This window comes from Neolamprologus multifasciatus, chromosome 6 (genome assembly GCF_963576455.1).
Source record: "Neolamprologus multifasciatus chromosome 6, fNeoMul1.2, whole genome shotgun sequence".
NCBI classification, from domain to species: domain Eukaryota; kingdom Metazoa; phylum Chordata; class Actinopteri; order Cichliformes; family Cichlidae; genus Neolamprologus; species Neolamprologus multifasciatus.
The window spans coordinates 13,761,794-13,786,011 of record NC_140444.1 but is presented as its reverse complement, the minus strand read 5'-3'; the positions used below and the strand labels follow the sequence as shown (position 1 = coordinate 13,786,011).

The following is a 24,218-nucleotide window of genomic DNA, read 5'->3' as shown; positions in this document are numbered from 1 at the left end:
TCACATTATAGTTGGCACGGACTTCCATTCTGGCCCTGAAAATGTGTTGCAATCAAACCAACCATGTGCATCAACCACACATTGACACAAATTCATCCAAATGACCAGCAGAGTTTGCCTTCAAGTGATATGGCCTAGACAATACAAACCATAGACAACTACACAGCACAACACAGGCTCCAACACACGCACAGACACACACCACAGTTTGACACTTTATACCACTGTGATTTCTCAACTTTAAAAAGGTCAAACCCAAGGCAGTGACTGCCACTGAAACGAAAATGGCGGCCAATGCACAGCCCAGCCCCAGGATACATCTGTCATTTCTTTTGACTGAGCTCCCCTACTATTTAATGCATTTATAAGTGATATTAACTTGACTCACATCCACATTTCCCTTTTAAATTTCCCTATAAATACCCCATTGACACTTTATGATACATAGCAGGGAGTATCAGTAATCTGCAAAAACGATTGCTTGTGAGATCAAGGTTGCTGATTATATTTCTATGATGGTGATTGAAACCATTTATTTAATGTTTATCAAGTTTGTCTTTTATCCAGTGATGAAGCAGAGGCCTGCTTTTATAAATTGCTTTGCTGTTCCGAACACAAAAAATATATTTTATATAAATATTTTATTCATTTGTATATTCATTTAGCTGTGCCTTTAATTATGCACCATTCGTCTTAGGTTAATTTTACTGACAGATGTGATAGTATTTCTATAATTTCACAGTGAAAGTGGAGTAAAAATACAGTCCTGCTGTGTTATCCAAATTATAGCCTGCTTATCTTAGCTTTAAGTATTACAAAACTTGACTTTATATGTGAAATGCAGTACTTGGGCTTTTTACAGTTTACTACTCAATCATCAGGCGGTTACTGCTGGTATGGCAACCAGTGTAATACCTTATGTTATTAGTCATGAATTATTTAGTTAATGTAAGTCAAATGTTATTGAAAACTAGTGACTATCTACTTGGCACTTCACAACTACAGTTTGAAACAAAAAAAAGTGCTCCATCTATCATTGTAAACATTACAATTTAGAAGACTTCATAAACATTCATTCACAAATACAAAAGAAGCTGATAGTATATCAGGGATCTGGGGTGGGCGGAATCCTATCTGTTAAAAATTATTCAATGTATCTTGAAAAATCAGCATGCAAACAAACAGAGAAGAAGATCAAACGATCACAAACCACAAACAGAAAAGAAGATAAAATGATCACGGACCTGCTGTGGTCTTGGCGGAGGATGTGCTTTACAGCCTGTGCCAGGGTGAAGGTCTTGCCGGTACCATAGGGCCCAATGATAAGAATGGGGGGCAAAGGGATAGAGATGGGTGTGGTGATGGCCAGGATGGCCTCTTTCTGTTTGGCATTCAGACGAGGATCCAACTGCTCATCCCACTGCCTGAGGGCGGAAAGAGGATGGAGGCATTTTTTGATGACCAAATCAACTGTTATTATAAACATTTCAAACTCAAGCATTCAAGTAAAATACTGCACTATAAACAAAGATTACTTTTGAATATGCAGTATGCCCGTGTAATTATTTTGTCTATGTCCCACTAAAAATAATATAAAAAGATGACATATAGAATGTAACAATCTTGTTGTTATGGAAATAACTATATAAATATGAGTAGGTAAGATGAGGGGCAGATGAAAAAGGGGGTAAGAAATGTGGATTTAAATGTTTTCAGTAAAAACAAAAAAAATGAAACACCAAGCCATATAGCCTGCCTTTACAAATATTTGGGAAAGTATGGGTCATTCCAAAGAGCACAATGAATTTTGAGTGTGGTATTGTAACTGGATACCAGAACCTTCATGATATTTTCATGGACAAGCAGCTGCATTCAAGTCTTACATCACCAAGAACAATACCAAGCACCGAAAAGTGTAAAGCACTCGGTCGCAACTTCAGCTAGCAGTCTGCCAAACAAGTCTGGGACTGTTATCTCCACATCACCTTCACCAAACTATAAAGTTTGGCAGAGAGGGCCCATCAGTTCCAGTGAAGGGAATTGATAATGATTCATTTTATTGAAGGGTCTTTTCTGTTTCAGCATGACTGTGCCCTAGTGCACAAATTAAGGTCCATAAGACACGGTTAGACCAGTCTGGTGTGAAAGAACTTGACTGACTTGCAAAAAGTGCAGAACTCAACCGTACCAAACACTGTTAGGGTAAACTAGGAACAAAGTTGTGAGCCCAGGCTTCTTGTCAAGCATTAGTGTCTGACTTCACAAAGGGGTTTCTGGATGAATGGTCAATAATTCACACAGACAAATTCCAAAATTTTGAGAGCCAACTCAGAAGAGTCGAAGCGGTTATTGCTGCAAATGGAGATAAATTCCATGCTAATATCTATGGATTAAGAATGGGATATAATAAAACCTCATATAGTTGTTATGTGCAGGTGACCCAATGTTTGCCCATATCCTACTGAGAATGGAGGGAGGAAAAAAAAAGTAGCATCTTTCAGTTTAACTGTTTTTGTCCACTACAGAGGACATAATGAATAGGCTGGGTCTCAGGAGGACAGTTACAACTTTAAAAAGGAAAAACTAAACACCCTGCACATTTCTCTTTTTGATCAATTTGTGTTGGGTTATGAAGTTGACTCATTAGACATTTACAGTATCAGACAAACTAAGACATGCTAATGTGTCTGATGGCCAGGTCAAATTAAGTCATATATCATGCAAGTTTCACAACTGCATGAAACTAGCTCTCCAGAGGAAATATGGTACGGAACGTGTCTGAATGCATTTCTATAAATGTGAAAAAAACATAACTTTTCAAATTCCATGTAGTTTTAGGATGACCAGTAAATATTCACAACTAAGCAGTTGTAATTTGTGTGCTAAACAAGACAGAAAGGTAGGAGAAAATGATTCACATCTGATTTGATACTTGTGAATTACTGTAAATGTAGCATGCGTGCATGTCTCCATGTATCACTATCATCATTATGGTGACTGCATCGTCTAAAGCTGTGAATTCCCCAGAGTCAATTGATTGAACTCCAGCTGAGAGATGCTGTAATTGGGGGAATGAGAGCAATCTCAGCATTTGCACAAGTGTGTGCATAACAAAAAGGGATGCATAAAATTAAGGAATATTCTACAAGTTACAAACAGCTTCAACTCTTGAATCCCAACAAGACTTTCTATACAAGCATGTTGTTTTGTTTCCTTCATACCTTACCTTGATATAAATAATTAGGACATGCCAATCGCTGACAGTCAAAGCAGACCATTTATTATAAATCAAAACATCTGACTTATTAAAGGTAAGCAATTTGTAATGGAAAGAAATTTTAAGACCAAGTCAAGGCTCTTTCACTGACATTCTTTGATTTGGTTCTTAAGCTCAAGTGTGCAGAGAGCTTCATGGAATGGCTGATCAGCAGCGACCCTAAAATAATCAAGCACAAAGCAAAGTTTTGATGTGGTGGTATAAAACACAGCGCCATCGGACTCTAGAGAAGTGAAGACATTGTCTGGAGTGAAGAATCACACTCGACGTCTGGTAATCTAGTAAACGGGTCTGGGTTTGGCGGTTGCCAGAAGAACAGTACTTGTCTGATCGCACTTCGCCAAGTGTAAAATCTGGTGGAGGGTGGTTTATGATGTGGAGTTGTTATCAGGAATCGGGCTTAACTCCAATAGTTCCAGTAAAAGTCCTTATGCTTCAAGAATACAAAGACATTTTGGATAATTTCATGCTTCCAACTTTGTGGGAATAGTTCTAGGGATGGCCTATTCCTAGGGCTGTGCGATATGACCAAAATCTCATATCCTGATATAAGACATCTATCGTCCCGATAACGATACAAATCACAAAAATGTAACATTTTCTGTAAATTCTGTGAATCGCGGGCAGCTCGACTTACGTGAAGTGTTTCCAGCTGGGCGTCGTGTACCTGGAGTCGAGTGTTTTAACCGATGCATGAAACTATACGTTTTTAGACATAAGTTGTAGCGGCTGCTGTTTTCTTTGAGTATTTATTACACGGCGTTCTGCGGGGAAAAGCCTGTCCTAACGTTTTAGTCTAAAGTTTAATTTTAGCTCCTGACGGCTCTTTTTGCTTCACATCCGTAAATTTATTGCCTATCGTCATTTATTGGACTGATGAATGTCGGTTGGAAAAATTTTAGATATCACCCAACCTTTACTACACACCAAAGTCTGCATTTAGTCCTATAAACTCTTACCAAAACTAACTAAAGTTAGCAAGAGGTTAGGGTAAGATGCGCAAAAAACAAAACAAAAAAAAAAAAAAACAAAAAAAAAAAATCAGGTTTAAATGCACCACCAATACACTATTATGGGTTTATCGACACTTTGAGTTAAAAGATAGGAATCTGAACCACTTTACTTGAATGAATTTCTGAACAGATTATGCATAAAATGTCTAAGTTTCTATTAAATTAATTTAACAAAAACAACAACCAAAAAACAATTTGTCTAAACTAATAATACACAGTTGTATGTATCAAAATCTAAAATGAATACACCAAGTAATCCCTGTAAGTAACTGACTGAGTGAAGCCTTAAACTATCCGACTTGCAGAACCTCCTCTGGCACCTCCATTAGATGTTTTTAATAACTACTCAGAAATAAACTGTTATAGTTTCATCTTGATTGAACACTTTGATCATGCCATAGCATCCTGTGAAGTTTCTTTGAAAGTTGTTTTTCTTGAAGGCATGGCTCACACCAATAAATCTTTTTGAATATAGTAGACTTCAGCAAAGTTCATACGATGACTTCCTTAAATAAGGAAAGAGCTGCCACATCAACACATCAACGTCTAATATGAGCTCGTTAACTTAAATGCCTGGCTGCAAGTAGTGCTTAATGAACTCATTAGTACAGAGACTTCTAAATTCTAAATTACTGTTAGTTATTAGTTAAGCCAGATTGTGACAGTCTATAATGGGACTCGCATAAACGTCAGGCCATACGTTTGAGTAATCAATGCAAAAATCCTGGTAATTCCAAAGTTTACGCAAATGTTTGCACCATGGAGCTGATGTTAAAACACAAATACCTGCCATAAAGAAAGCGTGCTTTTAAACTAAAGCCAAATTCACCTCTTGCTCCTTCTTTAATCAAAAACCCACGTTTATCCAAATTCCAATTAAAACAAAAATCCACACGAATCCTATTATGGAGCTCAGATAAGACAACCACAGGGATTATATTTGACTTTTGCTCTTGTCAATAAAGATTACCGTCTCACTTCCCTCACCTGTCACCAGAGAAATTTAAAGCTTAGGCAGCTGTGAGCATTTCCAAATTGCTAAAAGTAGGAGAAGTCTTCATTTAACTTTTGATTTGGTGTGGTGACCCCTCTGTGAGAGTATCTGTCAAACTATAAGGATGTGGACGTATTAAAAGAGTTATAATAAATGTGTTTAGGATTAGTTGCATCTGAATGCAAAAGCTGCATGCAAATATCTTCCCTCACTTTTAAACAACATTAAAGTAGATGCAGCCTTTACTAGATCAAATATCTGCCAGTCATATCCTCAGTATAAAAGCAACATAAAGCAGCCTGCCATGTGTGCAAAGTAAAATTTCCTTTGATCCCAATTATTTATTATTTATATGTAACTTTTGTGTCTCTGAGTTCCCACTGATTTAATTTTAGTGCCCTAACAATCAATGCATTATCATAAAAATGAATACATCAAGTGTGTTCTTATGTGTGTGACATTGTGTACATGGTGGAGTACACACCTGTTGGGACTCCAGGGGATAGTAGGGACAAGGCTAACATCAGGGAAAAGGATAGTATTATCTTTGATGCGATCCAGGGCATAATGCATCTCACAGAGTGGCAGTCTGTTCAGCTGGAACTGGAGCTCCACCTGGCAGACACAACACACAGAGCTTGTTTATCAACACAATTGTCTATATCCATCCATGCCAAGAAATCATACAAAATTTTAAAACAAAAATAAAGATAATTCCATTAATTCGTTCATTAAGGTATTTGTGTGCATCTTTTGGTTTAAAGCTTGTGCTCACGATTCTCTTTCATGATGTGAATTTACTTTTTTTTTTACTAAAATAATTTATTTTATGCAAGCAATGAATTGCATCACATTGCAAAGTCTACATCTGTGAGAACATTTTAAATATTAATATACACAAGTGCTCAGATAAAATGACCATCTAAACCAACAAATCAAGCCCACAAGCTGTGCAGTTGCTATGGAGCTGGATATTCTTGTCCATTCATTAAAAGATTTTAATAAAAATTCGCTGCATCCCATTCTCTTAATCTTCTCAAAAATTGCTAAACCTTGGAAGAAAGCCACCTGCAACACTTATGACTGAGCAAGTCTAATTAACAGTCTGAAAAGACATGCTTGCGCTGCACTATATATCCACTTTTTATTAGTCAAATGAAAACATCTAAAACCATTTACAAAAACAGCATGAAAGCTTAAGCATGAAATAAACAATGAGTACAAGAGTACAGAAAGTCAGAGACATTCAAGAGCTCAAAGGCTGTATGGAATAAGAACCCACAGAGGAGACAGTGTAATGGAATTGTAGCACATAAGAAGGCAGGAGAAGCATATGCAGAAAAAAAGAAGATTATGCTCCCACAGTGATAGAATGAGGAGTTGTTTTGATAACCATTAACACAGTGTCTTGTTTCCCCTGACGACATTCAGGCTTGGGGGGAACAAGCAAACTAACAAGCTGAGGCTGGTGAAGATAGCATTATTGCAAAAATAAATTTCCAAAACAATTCTATCAGTGTTGACATGGATGCACAACACAGACACATTTTTCCTTGAAACCTCTAAAATCATTTGCGAAAACGATAATTAAGCAGTAAACCTTTCATTCAAATTTTCAAGGTTAGAAAATCCACATGACAAGAATGATGTTCTCAGGCTGCATGTGGGGAAAAAGTATGCTTTATAAGAGAGCATTTACCAGCCCTCACCAAACCTTATTTAATGTAGATGATGCCACATGTCTAAGCACATGAAGTGTGGTTCACCATACCTGTAGTTCTCTGTCAGGCTGCAGCCCGAGTTCCTCACAGCAGTGCTTGCAGATCCTTAGGAAGATGTAATCCTTAGTCTTCTCCTCAATCACAGCCTCATAAACACGCTCTTTAACTCCAGGAGGCGGCTGGCTGTTGATCGCTTCACGGCCCAAAGGTAGCAGCAGAACTGAATTTACCTTGGTCATCACTAGCCGCCCAGCCAGTGTGTCCTGGTGTTCAAAACAGAAATCACTGTTCAAGATAGCTAGCTTACAGATGTTCTTGGTATATAGTGCCACTAAGTAGTACTAAGAGTGAAACAGCAAAAAAACAAGGTGGAAAGCAGTATGGTAGCTGAAATTAGAGTTAGACAACTTACCTCAGAAAGTGTTTCATTGAGTTTGAAACGTGCAAAAAGCTGTCCATTCTGAGCATACTTTGCTCCAACAGAAATGCCAGTCAGCATAAAGCTAGTGACGAGCTGCAGGTTCACCTTGATGTTAAACCTGTGGGACAAACATAGACATGAGTTGCAAACTTTTATCCTGAATAGTCCATTTAAAAAGCAAAAACAAAATAAACCCCCAAAAATGACAAAAGCCATTATACTGAAAAATATATTAATAAAATATATCATTGTCATAATGAATGCTGTGGTGAATTTAACATTTAGAGAAAACAAAACCGGAACTGTTTTGTTTCGCCTGTTTTGTTTTATGAATACAGAGCATTTTGCAATATCTTCACATAATTATGTGATGTTTAAAACCATCTAAAACATCAGAGTACAAGGCCAACTAAATACATCACCAAAAAACATTCAAGAAGGTTCTTGAAAGAAAAAAACCATTGGCACAAAATGTATCCATGCACATGTTTATTGAAATTCAAGGTCTTTTGGGAAAAAGAAAAAAAAAGAAAAAAGGTTGAGTTCTGGATTGTTTATGAGTGACTCTCTGACATGATGAAACAAGAACTAATATTATGTGATGAACTTGTGACAGATGACTGACACATAGAGTATTAGCAAACCAGTGATGTTACTAGAGATGGCACGATACCACTTTTTTATGTCCGATACCGATACCGATATCACAAATTTGGATATCTGCCGATACCGATATGAATCCGATATAGTGTGTTTTTTAATCAACAAAACGTTTTTTTAATATCTTGCTGCATTTTGTATAAGTTTATACTCAAGTTTAAATAAATAACAACACTAAAGCTATTCTGTTATACCTGTATGTAAAAAATACACTGCGTCCAAAATATGTCATAGTTCAGCAACACTGATCAATCTAATAAAGTTAAACCTGCTCCATCCTCCCTATTCTGGTATTTAAGTAAGTAAGTACTTAGAAGAAATTTTAAGCAACCTAACTAATAGGGTTGCAAACTCCCAGCAAAAAAAAAAAAAATTAGGGAACCACCCTCCACCTCATGATGCTTAATCGATGTAATCAAATTTAATTTGATACAGGGGGAAAATGCACAAAAATTTTTTTTTTTTTCCAAGAATAATTAAATATATTCAACATCTTTCTTCAACAGAATTGCAGACTGCACAGATGGTATCTTCCCAAAGGAAAAAGTAGTATAGCTTACTAGGGTATATTAGACTTAACAGTTACTATATACAGTAATGGACTTCTATATATTTTACACAAGATTAAAACTTTGGGTGTAAGAGTCAGATAATTATTTATTAAAAACTAGACATTTTAAATGAGAATAAGAAAGAAAAGTATGTCTTTGTGCCCCCTTTTCCCTGTTCATGCCCTATCGGCCCCCCTGGCTAAACTTTGCTAGATCCGCCCCTGCACAGTTACCAGCCGTCAGCTGCGTAGAAAACGATCCTGGTCTAGAAAGTAATATTAAATAAATTCTAACAACAGCTTATCAAGCTTAAACGTGCTGCTGTTGTTCAGCCGCTGGTTTCCTCTTTCTGGTGAGAAGTGGGCCAAAAACTAAGAAGAGAGACGGACTCGCGACAGAAAAGCCGATCAGCTGATCATTAAGCAGTTTCACGATTGAAGCAGCAGGAGGGAGGGAGAGAGAGAGAGAGAGAGAGAGAGAGAGAGAGAGAGAGAGAGAGAGAGAGAGAGAGAGAGAGAGAGAGAGAGAGAGAGAGAGAGAGAGAGAGAGAGAGAGAGAGAGAGAGAGAGAGAGAGAAAGAGAGAGAGAGAGAGAGAGAGAGAGAGAGAGAGAGAGAGAAGGCAGTCGCTCCAGGTATGGTTGTTAAGCTTAACGTGGGAACGCTTTACAGACATTCAGAGATGAACTTACACACTTGCTTTACTTCTCTCTGGGAAAACTTCCTCATAGATGAAATGCTGGTTTGCTAGCAAGGCTACAAATACACACAGCCGCTCTATCACGTGATGCACACTGCTGCTAGTGCTGCGGTTATGAGCCGAGTTACGCCGCGTCGCAAGTTTTGTGAGGTGCTTTTTTGATATTTAATGGATCGGATTACATTTTTTATTTCTCGCCGATATCCGATCCAGTAATTTGGGTCAGTATCGGACCGATACCGATACGTAATATCGGATCGGTCCATCTCTAGATGTTACAAAACCAAACGGAGTTTTAGAAGGTTATTTTTTTGATTTTACATTAGTGATTTTGCTGGATAATCAAACCGAACAAAAACTCTGCACTGGTTCTACTTGCTCAATTTTTATTTTTAGATAATCAGCTGATGTCTTTTGCCTCCCAGGTAAAAGGAATGTGCCTCTCTCAAAACTGAAGAAATTTCTCCAGATAAAACTGAATGACCCAAGCATGTGAACCTGGCAAAAAAACTGATTACTTCAAAGAGATTATTCATATAGAGTTTGAAAATACTGGAGATTAAAAGCCCTTTGAATATGAGCCATAACAACAGAAAGGCACCCACTATTCAAACGACACAGTCTTGAAACTCAGTGTTTTAAATGGCTATTATGTCCTGTGTGCTATGGATGGTCTACTGTACTTGTTTCACTGAATGAGGGTTTACACTGTGTTTCAACTTACCAGCAGTGTGCTTATTTCAGCTGGCAAACGAAGGGTAAACCAGCTTCTTTTCAGCTACCTCAAAGCCGTTATTAAACAGCACTAGCACTTTTAGTAAAGCTGTCTGTGAGAAACACACCCTCCCTCTCACACATGCATAGAGCAAGCATAAAGTTAAGGTTAAGTCTGACACCTTGTGGTGGTTTGCCATTTAATAGCAAAAGACTTGATAATGCTCAGAATTGGGAAAAAAGAATCTATATTGGTACATACATTTCTTTTTAATATATTTTGTACATTTAGGCAGCGCACGTGTAATATATATGGGAACATTAGTGCATAATATGGTATAAAACTTACTGTTCTGTACTTTTAGATACTGTGTCGCATTTGATTTTATTCATGTGTAAAATAAACTTTCCAATCAAAGTTTTATGCTCAAATTTCATATAAATGTTTTTTATTTGCACTGTACAGCAGAATTAAGAAACCTTCAATATGTATGTACTCACTTGCTAACTTCTTTGTACTGTGCAATCTCTTCTATGTAGAGCAGATCGTGCAGTCGGGCCTGGTAGTTGTCTTTGGTCAGAGTCTTGTCAAGGACTGACTGGGTGAAGAGCTGGTCAGCTGATAGAGGTATCTGATAGCGGGAAAGGAGGCTGCGCTCCAGTTCAGCCATCGTCTCATTGGGACTGAATTCAACAATGGTTTTACAGGATGAGTCCCAGCGTTTCGCAGTCATCAAGAGTTGCTGTCTGGCTGCCAACAGGTGCTCCAAGTCTAGAGAACAAAGAACAGCAAAATGGGTCAAAGCATTAATTGCTACTTTTTTGCAACTTAAAAAAAAAAAAAAAAAAAAAAAAAAACCTGGAAATTTTTATCCAAATATCATCTTGAAACACAAAACTTTATCAGATATGCACACTAATAAGAGGCAACAGACTTTTCTATGCATTAATGCTCGTTTTAAAGCATACCTTCAATAGAGGCAGCATCCACCATGATCCGCTGCATTAGCACAGGTTCTGAACCAAAGTCAAAAACAATGGTCTGTCGGAAGGTACCAAAGATCTCTGTGCTGAAACCCACTGCGACCTTGTAGACACAGTGGTCCAGGCCATTGTCTGCTGCCACTGTGAGAAGAGCAAACTTTTAAGTACATTTGAACTAGCACTCCACTGTGCTGTGAAAAGAAAGAGCTAACCACATAAATGTAATATATACAATAGAATATTAATTAATTTAACACAAGGAATACATATTTATGCATCACTGATATACACTCTCTACCAATGTTTTAAAATATAGATATTTTTGGAGGTCAAAGCCCCCACAACAACTACATAAGTAGAACAGCATGGTAAAAGTTGCCTAGGAGTACACAAACATAGCAAAGTGATCACGCTAACAAGAACAACCAGACTTTTAGAATAATTTGAAGATTTGAATCTTCATTGTCAAAGATATCCCCCACACAATACACACAATTTTACCCGAGGTTGTCAGCTAGCAAGTCTCTGGTCTATGAAAAAAAACAACAACAAACAAACACAAAAAACAACTCATCAGAGCCATACAGACCTAGGGGTGCAACCTGGCTAGTCAGCTAATGGAATTTTCCCCCTTAGCAATGCTGGGAACTATGTTTACAATTTCTTGTACATGTACTCTTCTGATTAAGAACTGCACTATTTGTCCATTTGCACTGTTACTAAACCACAATAATTAAAAGAACAGACAGTTTGGCATATTCAAGTTTAGAAGTCAATAAAAATAAACAAAGATAAATGAAATGATTTTTGCTTGTTAATTTAGAAGTTTTGAAATATTAGAAAATCTAAATGAAACTTTTTGGACTTCTCCATGTTTAAGCTTGTCAATACCTATAAAAGGACTAATAAGTTTATATAATATGAAAGTCTTGTGGTAGCTCTGTCACACAAGGCATTGACTAATGTATGTACAGTGCTAGTATTTGCCCCCTTCCTTATCCTTCTATTTTTGCATATTTGTCAGAAGTTTCAGACTAAACAAATTTTGTATTGCATCCAAAAAAAATGCAATTAATGACTATGTGGAAAAGTAATTGGGATCTAAAGCTAATAACTGGCTGTTGGCAATCAACTTGCGGTAACTGCAAATGAGTCTTTTACATCACACTGGAGGAATTCTGGCCCACTCAAAGATCCTTCATTAATCCTTTACAAGAAATTACATTGCCATGGCAGCTTCAACACAGCCATAAGACCACAAATCATAAACAGCAAAACAATAGTAATAATTCCTAAAAGTTGACATTATACAAATAAAACAGTCAATAAGTAATGTGCGAATATGCAAACATGGATAAAAATCATATCATCATTATGCATCAAACTGCTTCATAGCAGCTATCACCCATAGCAGCTTCACCCAGCTATCCTGGGTCTCAGGAGGATAAAGGACCTCCTGAGGTGCTCAGACTTGCTGGACTGCCTAAAGTTTACACCCAACCATAGAGTCACCCTTCGTTATAAGTTTGTCAACTGTGCTCCCCAGCAGACCGCATCAAAAAAACAGAGCACTGGCCACCACTGTAGAGTAGATACTGCGCAGGAAGGGCTGGCAGATGTTGAATGCCCTTAGCATCTTTAGGGAATAAAGCCATCTTTGTCCCTGATTACTGGACACTGCCTCCATGTAGCTCTTCCAGTCCAACTTACTGTTGAGCTGCACACCACGGTATCTGTAGCTGCACACCACTGGAGACACTGGACTATCTGTCTTGAAGACTATAATTTATGCGTCTGCAGAACAATCACCATAAAACCACTAAGGGATCCCCCTGCACTAACTTCTCACCTAATAGCCAAGATTGGATTTATCCAAGACAATCCAAAAATGTGATGTCAAAAGTCTGCATGCCACTGAATGGCTGGTCAGTGGTGTCACTTGGCGATTCATGAGACTGCATCGTTCACGAAAATTAAAAGCAGCATTTTTGAAACACGTCAATGGGGAAAATATATTTTTTAAAAACAACAGGAGAAAAAAAAATAAAAAAAACCCACAACATCGGTTTTTTTGCCCTTTTCCCTGGATTCAGTCGACATGAGTCGAGACTGTTGGAAAGTCATAGATGGAGCAACTGGTAGTAGAGGAGGGGGAAGAGGCGACTGAGGAAATTATATTGGTGGTTTGGTGAGAGGAGGGAGTGGGAAAAAAAACGCAATGATGGGGGGGGGGGGGGGGGGGTGTTTGGTCAGCAGTGATTTTTGCCTTGGAACTTTTCCACACAGGACCAGGTGAGTTTGGTTGGCCATTTTTACCTTAATAATTGAAATCCTCATTTAAAATAATTAAAATCATCATTTAAAAAGAAAAGAAAAAAAAATCAGCATTTTGTATTTACTTGGGTTATCCTTGTCTAACATTAACATTTTTTGATTATATGAAACATGCAAGTGTGACACATATAATTTATACAGACAAAATGGAATCAGAAACCTTATGAAGCTGGAAAAATACATTTGAAAATAAAAATCCCCTGATGTCTCGTGTTTGACCATAACATGCAGAAAAAGTTATGACCCACCTGCTGTCTCCTCCCCTGGAGTCCACTCTTGGCAGCTTTTGGGAACACCTTGGAGCCGCTCTCCAGCTGACACGCCTGTGATGAAGAAGTGTGGTCGGTGGGCATCATAGAGGAGAGCAATCCGATACAGCTTTCTAGGCGGCTGTACAGAGCAATGGGAAGATAATCAGGACCTTCACAAAATTAACAGATGGTTAATATACCAAGTATCCAAGGAGCACAGACTATGGGTTTTGGGATAATTGTAACAACACAACGTGATTCTTTTGTCCTTTTAAACACACACAGAGTGAAAAAGAGCAGAGAGTAACCAGTGCAACTGTTAATGACATCAAATGGTGGAAGAACTGTCACATTAGCTGAAAATGAATTAATGTTGATAAATAAACAAAATGCAACTTAACATTGTGCTTAACACATCACCACATACAGCCCTCATGTTCCTCCACAATGACAAATGATCAGGTCAGACAACACTCAATGCTTCATCCTACCTTGCACAACAAGGAGAAGACCCAGGAGTGGGAGGATTTTTTGGTGGTGACGGTGACAGAGAGGCTAGAGGTGGTCTCTACATTCACTCCTTCTAAACAGTCACTTAGCTAGAAGAAATAAAATACCATGGTTAGTTACATACCATCACAGCTTATTTATTCATAAACCATTTACAGGTCAACGGTTAGCCAATATTTTTGCAAGCCAAGTTAATTTACGCATCAAATATTAATGAACGCAAAAGTTAGGTATCCGTGACCGTAAGCACACATTAATTAAGAGCTAGATACAGAGTGCCAAATAATATTAAAGGCTTGTGAGTATGTGCTCAACACTGAACAACACTCCACATAATCTTTGATGCATTGTTCTTCTAAAATATCTTAAATGTAGTGGAAGTATTTCAGTGTTTTCCGTAATAAAACAGACTTAAGAAGTGAACTAGAGGGTCACATATCTGTTAATAGCTGTGCTTATACCCTATGGGGGCAAAAAAACCAAACCAAAACAAAACAAAAAACCTCCTTTAGGATATTCAAAGCTTCTGTGTGGATGCATATGTAAATAAGGACCTATGCTGGAAATGTGTAGTAAATTTGAGAGATTTATATAGTAGATATAATATAGAAATTGCAGAGGCTTTTAATCAGAACACATGTTAGAATGGTTTCAAATAGCAGTGAACACATACATGTTCGCACAGTGTTTTCACTTTTATCTCACTGTGCCACTTTTGAGTTTGCATGAACTACAATGTCACTTACCACTTTCTCTGGAGAAAGGGAGTTCATCCACTTCTCTATTAAGGTCTCCATGTAGTTTTCGGTGAAATGTTTACTCTCCTGCTGTTGTTTGAGGCGGATGAGGCGTGAAGCATAGCGCTTCTGCCACTCCATAAGCTCCTCCTGCGAATGAGCTGATGTACACTGGGCCCCATACCGACACAGGCCCTGCTCCAAGTACCTAAAGGGAAATAAAAAGTATGCTCAGGTGGTTCCATGTTAGTTCAAGCAACTGTTTTACTTCATAAAATGTTTCAGAATACTCAACGGTTCTTGTTCCTAATTTATATTATGCTTTCTCGTCGTGTTTTGTGATGCTGGTTGTTTAAAAGTATAACATTTAAAAATAGTTGGTACATTGACTGTGACACAATGTAGTTAAAAATTTCATGTGCCCATCTCCTCTACCTTTTAAGTCGTGCAGACTCAAAAATGCACATGCCATCTCATCCCACCCCTCCTGTACTTCAATGTTGGTTAATTTTATACAAACCATTATCAACCACAAAAATCTAATAATATATTATTGTGTGTAAAGGAGACCCCTTTGGTGTAAAGAGTTCAAAAATGAAAATGAAAATGAAAATTCACAGAACTAACTACAATCACAAATTCTGAAGTCTCAGTGTGATGACATCAAATGCCCGTTAGTTGCATAAACATAAGCGTAAGTCATGGCATATTTTTCCTTGCAACATTTAGTGTGAGATACATTTGTATTTGTACTGTATCTTTATTTTGAACATGTTAAAATAGTATAACAATAAAGAGAAAAAAGAAAGCAAAACAAAAGTAGAACAAAACAGTAATAATTATAAATAACTTACAACTGACGCTCAAAAAGGAGTAGGAAGAAGCATACGCTTATATAATCCCACCTCGTTTCCACTATTTAGTAACTAATAGTCAGTACTTTTTCTTCCCATTTATGCCCTACCAATCATAAATTGCTTTTATAACCCCAGTAACACATCAAAAGATATACAAATTTACAGATATTCCTTCTTCTTACAAATAACCACACAATTTGTATTACCTTTTACAAAGGGTGTACTCCTCACTGCTCGTGACTCCTCTTGGAGGTGGTCGGAACCGCCAGCCATCTTGGACCTCTGTCAATATATGAGCAGGGTGGTCAATGTAAGACTGAGAAAAGTGTAACCATTAATGCTAACTAGATTATACAATTTCTAGAGAAACTATGCTGGGATTGTTGCTACTGCTGGACATCGCCTTGTTGGCTGTTGCAGCTTAGCTTTTAAAATTTTCAATTTTTACAAACAAGCTGGTCTTCTATTAAGAGACATTTATGTTTAATTTTAAACACTGTCAGTTCTTTTTTTTTAAGCTTGTCTGTTGTCCTTCAGTATGTATGAGAGAGACGGACAGCTACAAATCAAAGCCTAAATACTTAAAACTGTGAAGAAGATCTGCCTTTAAACTCAAGCATAATCTGAGCTGGAATTTCATAATCTAAATGAAGATGTGCGTTCATATTTTCCATACAGTATTTTCATCCTTAAAAACACACTCAGGCATTTACAGTGACACACAGGTCCGTTTCAGCCAGAAGCTTATAATCAGATTGCACCACCAGTCAAGATAAGCAGAGGGGAAAAAACAAAACAACATTAATGTGATTTTTTTTTGTCATGGTACACATTTGCTTACCTTCATCCTGGTCATCTGTGTATTCTGGTGCCATCTCTCCTTTTACAGCCTGACAGAGAGGGGGACAGAATGAGGAGCTTGGAGGTGGTGCGTAGATTATTTCTAATATGTCAACTAGTAACTTGAGATACATGCATGCCCTTAACTTTTCCAGGCATTACCCAATGGAGGTGCACATTTGCATTGGCAACTTTGGACAATGTTCCAATCTGACTTTCCTGAGGTTATCCTCTGTTCATGTGTAAAAACAGCTCGAGCTCCATGCAATCAGCTTAGGCATTAAACATATTGCACGGGAACAAATAAAGAACAGATACTTTGGCTATAACCAAATCTTAATTATTTCCATCTACAAGCATTGAAGAATTCCCTGTAAAACCAAACACCACATGACTGGAACAAAGGAGCATGACAAACAATAGGCACGTACCTCTATTTCAGAGAAGAGCATTTTTAATCTGCTCAGGTCTTTTGCAACAATACCATTCTGTTGAGAAAGAAAACAACTACTTTAGTCCTTTTTATTAGTAGTCATTTTTAAACAATAACATGCAAAATTGATCTTCATCATCATTACAGTATGCACTACAAAGGTTTCCATATTAGATCAGTGGAATGTGAAATGTATGTGCGATGTAACCTGGAGTTTGCTGGCAACAAGTAACAAATTTTAGTATCGAAAAACGCAAAAAAGCCTTTGGCTCATGCATTTATGGCTTCCTTACAGCTAGGGTACTTAGTGATTCACTTTCTTAGTGAATTATTTGACAAATAAAACTCTTGTTTGATTCATAGCTTATTTGCACTTCCTGGTAGTGACTTTATCCACCGCTATATGAAGAGTTTCCTGAATGTTTAAGGTCTCAGAAAATATTTGCTAAATAAGTGGTGAGTAGAAGTGCATTTTTGTCTATTTTTCACCCAAAAGGTTTTAATATCCATAATGAGCAAAATATTTCATTGATCTTTATTTCATCTTTGTAATATTGTGTGATTTTACAGTTTAACTGCCTTTCTGCTTAACACTGCTCTATATGGACCAAGAACTCCTCAGAATTTCATTATACATAGAAAGTGCCTATTACATTTCTAATCCAAAATATAGGGTAACATTTAAAACCCCACATCAGATCTAAATGAATATTCAAGTTTAAAATCTGTACTAACATACATGTAATTTGTTGAGAAAAAAAATTAAACAATGTATGATCTAACAATGGCCAGTGAAAACCAAAACCATCTAACTTTTGACAGCTGCTTCAAAAATCATAATAAAAACATTGCCTGAATTATTATTATTATTATTAATAATAATAATTTTATTTTAAAACTGTAGAACATTGGCAATGGTAGGCACTGCACTTTAAATACCCTTCCAGCTGCCAATGTGTAGTCTGACAGTACTTTTGAATGCGATTTATAGATTGTACATTAATCATACCATTGGCTCTCCATACAAGGCTTTAGACAGGATGCTGGCCACCTCCTGCAGGCTGCCATCCAACAGCATGGAGCGCAAGTTCGCCTGTAGTGAACCATCTCCCCTGGCAATTTCTTCTGCCAGGACTATCACAAGATGAAGAGGAAAGAGGAGTGGGTATAGAAAGAATAAATTCAGTTCAGTCAGTTAGATATTTTTCAATGTTCTGTATGTGATAAGTCTGCATGCCTGCTCTCTAGAAAAAGAGTGAAAGATACTGATTTGATTTTCTGAAAAGTTCAATGAAAACATGACATTTTAGGATTATCAGGGCTTGTATTTTCATACAGGCTGAAAGAGGCTACATTGTACCATATACTTTTCTATGACGCAAGCTTCAGCAGTCCCCCAGGTTTACTGCAGTAAACGACTCACTTGGCAACACTGGGACACTATATTTGACCCCAGGCATCACCTGAGTGCTGACCTAAACATTTATTTTCTTCTGTTTTTCAGCTATAACACTTACAGTAGATGCAAAATTAACATGTCAGGACATGGTGAAACTTCTACCACGGGTACAAAATTACCTATTACACTACACTAACTTACAGTATCAGCACTGTTTACAATTTGAGTTGCCACTCACCATGTTTGCAGTCTTCATCTGCTTCATCATAATTTTTCTGTTGGCAGAAATGGGGGAGAAAATTTATGACCTTTACAAATGAGAATACTTGGTGATACTTCCTCACATTATCAGACTTATAAGACTTAAGTATTTTCCATAATCTTCAGCCTCAAGCAACAGGTCTAATTTTAGTCTTCAGCAAAGATGACCTAACAGTACCCTGGAAGAAACTTCTGTTTTCTCATTTTTAATCTTCTCTTCATTTTACAAAGGTTGACTCAAAGAACAATGGTCAGTTATTTCAATGTAATGTAATAATTTCAAGATGAGTATTAGATGATAGTTTTATATTTCACGTTATTATTGTTAATGAGTTCTGTCTCTACATTGTGATTTTGGGGGATTTTAAATAGTTGTAAAAATCAGCCGTGTCCTCACCAGCTGCAAGAAGGCAGCAATTCGGTAGAGCAGGGCACGGCTGCGGAGGGGTCCGGCGGCGGCGACAAGAGATGGAGGGCTCAGCGGGATGGGGTTGCTGGAGGATGGGGGTTGGGGTGCAAGGACCACCAGGGCATCCGTGCTATGGCTGACTGCCGCCTCGTACTCCCGCCTGGCTAACGATCTACTGGCTTCTTCACATGACTTCTCCGCTCTCCTGTCCGCCATGACTTAGGGACAAACCGTCTACAAATAAAACACAAACAGCACAAAAATAAGAACACTTAAAAAAAAAAAAAAAAATGTTATGTTCACTTTAATAATAAATTATATATTGTGGCTTTTGATTTGGAACAAGTTTGTTTTTGTTTTAAAGTAAGTAAAGTAAAATGTCATTTTACAGTGGCAACAAGCAAGAGTCAAGTTCTCATGTGACTGATGTTTGCCATAAATCAACAAGAACAGAGGATAAGACTCCTTGGAGTGTTTCTAACATACCTCAACCTCCGCCTGTGCTTACACAGTGTAAATTGAAATACATGTGCAAAGAGCAGAGAAAGATGTAGTCATGTGAGAGGTCTTAAGCAATATAAGAGACATTCTTCTTTATGATCAAGCTCTGAAGTCAGTAGTGGAGTCAGCTGTCTGGTGTCAACTGACTCATAATGGGCATAACTGATCATCCAGAATAAAGGGGCATTGCTGAGACAAGATAGTGGACATGCTGGACAGTATGCAGAGGAAAAGTCAATATAACCTTTATGTTGAATTTCTAGCAGGCGGTACTTTTATTTTTACAATGTTTCAGATAAAACCTCATCACAATCTGTCCTGATGAGACTTGCGTATTTTGGCACTTGGAGTGTAATGGTACTTGCCCTCAACCCATCAGTACAGTGTTCAGTTCAATATTGCCCCGTGACAAAAACCACTGTGAGAAATTTGCACTTATGTCTACACACTTAGATTCCTGGAACAAAAATTCCAGGCTGAGAGCCACTGGGAAAAGCACAGCAGTGCACCTTGAAAGCAGGTAAGGCATTATACGTGTACTTTATCTGATAACTCACACAACCCGCTGAGTTTTTAATTTAACTTACTCTACCGCTGGAATCTGCAACTTCCCTGTTCACATTGTGGGGCTCACTAAGGATGGATCTTGATAAAATTACAATATCACTGCCAATACAGGTTCTGGTTAGGGGTACGATCATTTCACTTTGTATATTCCTAATCAACTTTTGGAGAAAAAAAAAATAGGAATATGAAGTTTTCTACATTTTCTAAATCAATGTGGATTTATTATCAATAAATATAAACATAGTATAGAATAAGGAGTTCAAAAAGCCTCACGTGATTCCGAAGTACAAAGGCCCCTGTGTTAACTGTGAGAAAACATAATAGTACAGATAACGGAAATTCATAGGTTCAGAGACACATGATTCAAATGATCTAGACAATTTGGTAACCATCCAAAACCAATTATCAATTCCAAATCCTAAAGGTCACACTGAATGTAAAGACCAACATTGCTTTTATCTAGTGACAATCACTGTTTCCTCAGTGTGGACAAAAAGACCAACTGTGCTTTGTACAAATATTCAAACTCAAGTGGCACCACTAGCGCTTAATTGTTAACACGATATTTTTACAAACATACATACAAATATGTTGCAATCATATTAGTTTCATTTACTAAACCTTTTTTCACAGTATGTAAAACTTGAACAAAAGGTCAAAGTTTCAAAGTATATTTTTTGTTTAGTTTCATCTGCTGTAATGAAAATGTACTGAGCCATGAATGTACTCATGTTCTGGGTGTTGTTTTTTTGTTTTTTGGAGTGTGTGTGTGTGTGTGTGTGGGGGGGGGGGGGGGGGGGGGGCTGTTACCAGTAGTTTTTCTAGCAACTTCTAATTAATATCTTGTACAACAACATGTAAGAAACAAGAAAGTGGCTTTTTTTTTCCAGGATAGGGAGGGTACACTGTGAACTCCTGTCAAACGCCAAAGCCTCAAATGCTTAGCCTTGGATAACAGCCTAGCAACTTCTGGCCTGGTTTCCAACCATGCTGGTTTCAACACCAGAACTGACTGCAACTTATCTCAGGAAGGCAGATAAAGAGCTTTTGTCACAAAAATACTACACTAAAAGCCCCTATTATAGCTATGTGCAAAGCAAACTGAGTTTCAACAGTTCGCTGATGCTCAATTTCAATCCAAGCACTCACCACAGTATGGAATTTATATTTTGATTCTGACTACCTCAGAGGAACAGGGAAGCTGTCACCTACAGCACAGTAATTTTAGGCATATTTGGAACAGGGTGTCCTTGAAAGAGAGAGAGGAGGCACCAAATTACTATATGCTAGCTGTAAAATTGCAATTTATACCTGCATCGCACGATGAAGACATTAAACAAAAGGATTTGACATTTCACACATTGTTAAAAAAATATTTTTAAAATCAAAATCAATCATGCAACAGGCGGTGGGTGCAGTGGGGGAGTCTGTTAACCCTGTAACAGCATTTGAGACACTTCAACATCTACTAACATACAGCTACGTTAGTAATAGCTGCTCTGGCTCAACATGTCTCTTAGGACCATAGAGAGAAGTCTTTCAGCTTATGTGCAGTACATGGTAATACACATGACACACAATAATGTATTTGAAGGATTTTTTTCACTGCCGCAAAAAGCATATGTGAAGCAAATAATGCAGCCATTGCACTTATATTAATTTTAACGCTAAAAATACCACAATCATCACCATTGGCCTGGACAGATATTCCATGAGTCAGAAAAAAATAAGCTAACCAAGCAAGGAGGGGACCATAAGCAGCTAATTCTTTGCCTTTTCATTTAGGAATATGACACATTATAGGTCTGCTGATCTTCAAAAAGTGAACTCATGGTGTGAACGCTTCCTTTAAAAAAAGAAAAAATACAGATGCATTTTTGATTAGTATAACTAGTTTTTTTGTCATCATGCAGACATGAAACTAACCAATTTTGCCACACCTCGTCATCACAAGAGCATTTTGCATAAAAATGGTTTATCCACAGTGTCAGAAAATCTTAAAATAACTTCTGGGATTTAAATGTAAAGTAGCTGTTTGTATTTGTAAAACAACTTTCTGCAAATATAATAATTAAAATAGTCTTAAGACTAAGGAAAAAACATGTAATCATCCAAAAGTAGTTGAGAGTTAAAAGTTGCTTGACCAGAGAATGATGGCTTATGGGAAGATGAACAACAGAATTGTAGAACAAAAAAACAAAAGATATGCATGACTGATATTAACACAGTGCTTGCTACGATCAAGTAGGGTTAGATTAAAAACCAATGTAGCGATTCACAGCCCTATTTGTTACTGTGGGGATATCCGTTACCTAATATTAGTGCTTGCCACTTCACTGGTGCAACGAAAAATAGTTTGGCGGGATGCAGCGGGTGGGCAGCTGTCTTATTTTTGGTGTCCAGTCGTGGGACTCCACGATTACAATATATAGTGGAAGAAAACGTTGATATTTATAATGGAAAATAGTTGTAGAGCAACCGCGACTGTCTCCGTTGTCCTCAGATAACGTTATTTGGCTTGACAGTATCGTCAGCAGCAACGTGTGCAAAATACGGCTGTAAAAACTTATTTCCCTGAGCTTAACTGGCAGGAGGCAGCAAGAGTGCATACACTAAATAGCAAATACACTGGAGTGGACATGATCTGCCTTTCAGTAGTTAGTTATAGCTATTGTTTGTCCAGCAAACTTGTCATGACTGCTGCAAGTAAGAGCGATGACGGCAGCGTCACAAAGCCTTGCAAAAAAACAAAAAAACAAAAAAAAATGTCCCCACTCAAAGTGTTGGTCAACTTATCGCTCGCCTTTGCACAGGGCACACAGTGTTGCCACTAAATAGAGTATGCGTAGCTAGCGTTAGCCTGCTAGCCAAAACACGGCCTTTCTTGGAACCAAACTGGGAAGCTCACAACAAGAATGGCTGTCTGGTTTGTTAATGTTAGCGGGCTAGCTAGCTAGGTTCGCCGAAACAAAACGGGTTCGGGCCTGTGATTTTGCCACGGTGTTTGGACGCATATAACTGGTATGACATCGTGTTGTTATTCGTGCATAAACTCAAAGCATTCGCCACTATCCTAATGATTTATGGTGGGGTTTCGTGGCAGTGCCTTTGAGATGAAAAAGACAACTGAAAGGGCTGAAAATGGGAAGTCAACACTTACCTAGCTTTACTTTCTACGCCATCTTGGATCCACTTGTCAGACCGTCATCGCAAAGCATAGTGGGATGTACAGATCTGAAGGTTGAGGGGACCGAAACGTGTGTTTGCGTGCGCGTCTATATGGCCCGTGATGACAAGCATCCTTTTTGTCATAGTAGTTAGTTTTATTCCTTGTAAGCACACACGTGGGACTAAAATTCAAGTAAAGTTAGTCTACGGGTCATTCTGCAGTTAGAGCACAATTTAGGAATCGTTTTTTAAAACTGGTCTTTTATTTCATAATTCTCTGCTATGTTTCTAAGAAAAACACATAAAAAAACATCGAAAATATAGATTTGTCCACCTCAGGTATCAAAAGTACACTTTTATGTGACATTTAAGTTGCTGTGTGCTATGCTTGGTACAGCTCACACCAATACTCTGGAATATGAAAAAGCATATTTTATAGCATATAATATACATTCTTAAGACTTAATTTATATTCATTTAAGCAACTTTTGAAATCTACGTTCCCCAACTTTTTCATTTAATTTCAGTATTTATCTTTCCTCAAATACACTGTTCACACATATAAACCCTTGTGAACTCATTTAATAATAATAATAATGATATTTTATATACTTTTAATATATTTAGAAAGTTTATTACACACACACACACACACACATATATAGATATAGATATATCTATATACATATTGAGTATATATTGAATTGATTAACATAATAGACTGCAACAGTCATGAATGATTGTGAATATATATATTTTAAAAAGGAAGGAAACACCAAAATTAATTTATCTTCTTTTTGTAATACAGGTAACAGTGTTGCATTGGTTAGAGTGATACAGTCTAGTCAGAAAAGATTGGAAAAATACAAAATTTGCCAAAGAGAACTGACCTTTGGACTATCCATAGTGTTATCACAG

The 24,218-nt window shown here is 37.5% G+C and overlaps 1 protein-coding gene across 1 annotated transcript in view; it reads right to left on the bottom strand.

The window, feature by feature from the left end:
• Window positions 1-23,417, bottom strand: part of helz (helicase with zinc finger) — a 47,509-nt gene extending 24,092 nt beyond the window's left edge. Inside the window, exons 1-16 of the mRNA XM_085162483.1 lie at window positions 23,293-23,417; window positions 19,053-19,298; window positions 18,633-18,669; window positions 18,005-18,129; window positions 16,994-17,050; window positions 16,564-16,612; window positions 15,929-16,004; window positions 14,875-15,073; window positions 14,110-14,217; window positions 13,616-13,757; window positions 11,019-11,174; window positions 10,551-10,821; window positions 7,418-7,544; window positions 7,056-7,268; window positions 5,769-5,899; window positions 1,245-1,424 (exon numbers count right to left, since the gene is read on the bottom strand). Of these exons, the coding sequence (XP_085018609.1) occupies window positions 1,245-1,424; window positions 5,769-5,899; window positions 7,056-7,268; window positions 7,418-7,544; window positions 10,551-10,821; window positions 11,019-11,174; window positions 13,616-13,757; window positions 14,110-14,217; window positions 14,875-15,073; window positions 15,929-16,004; window positions 16,564-16,612; window positions 16,994-17,050; window positions 18,005-18,129; window positions 18,633-18,669; window positions 19,053-19,280 (2,099 nt within the window). The 5' untranslated portion in view covers window positions 19,281-19,298; window positions 23,293-23,417. The remainder of the gene's footprint in view (window positions 1-1,244; window positions 1,425-5,768; window positions 5,900-7,055; window positions 7,269-7,417; window positions 7,545-10,550; window positions 10,822-11,018; window positions 11,175-13,615; window positions 13,758-14,109; window positions 14,218-14,874; window positions 15,074-15,928; window positions 16,005-16,563; window positions 16,613-16,993; window positions 17,051-18,004; window positions 18,130-18,632; window positions 18,670-19,052; window positions 19,299-23,292) is intronic.
• Between the last annotated feature and the right edge of the window lie 801 nt (window positions 23,418-24,218).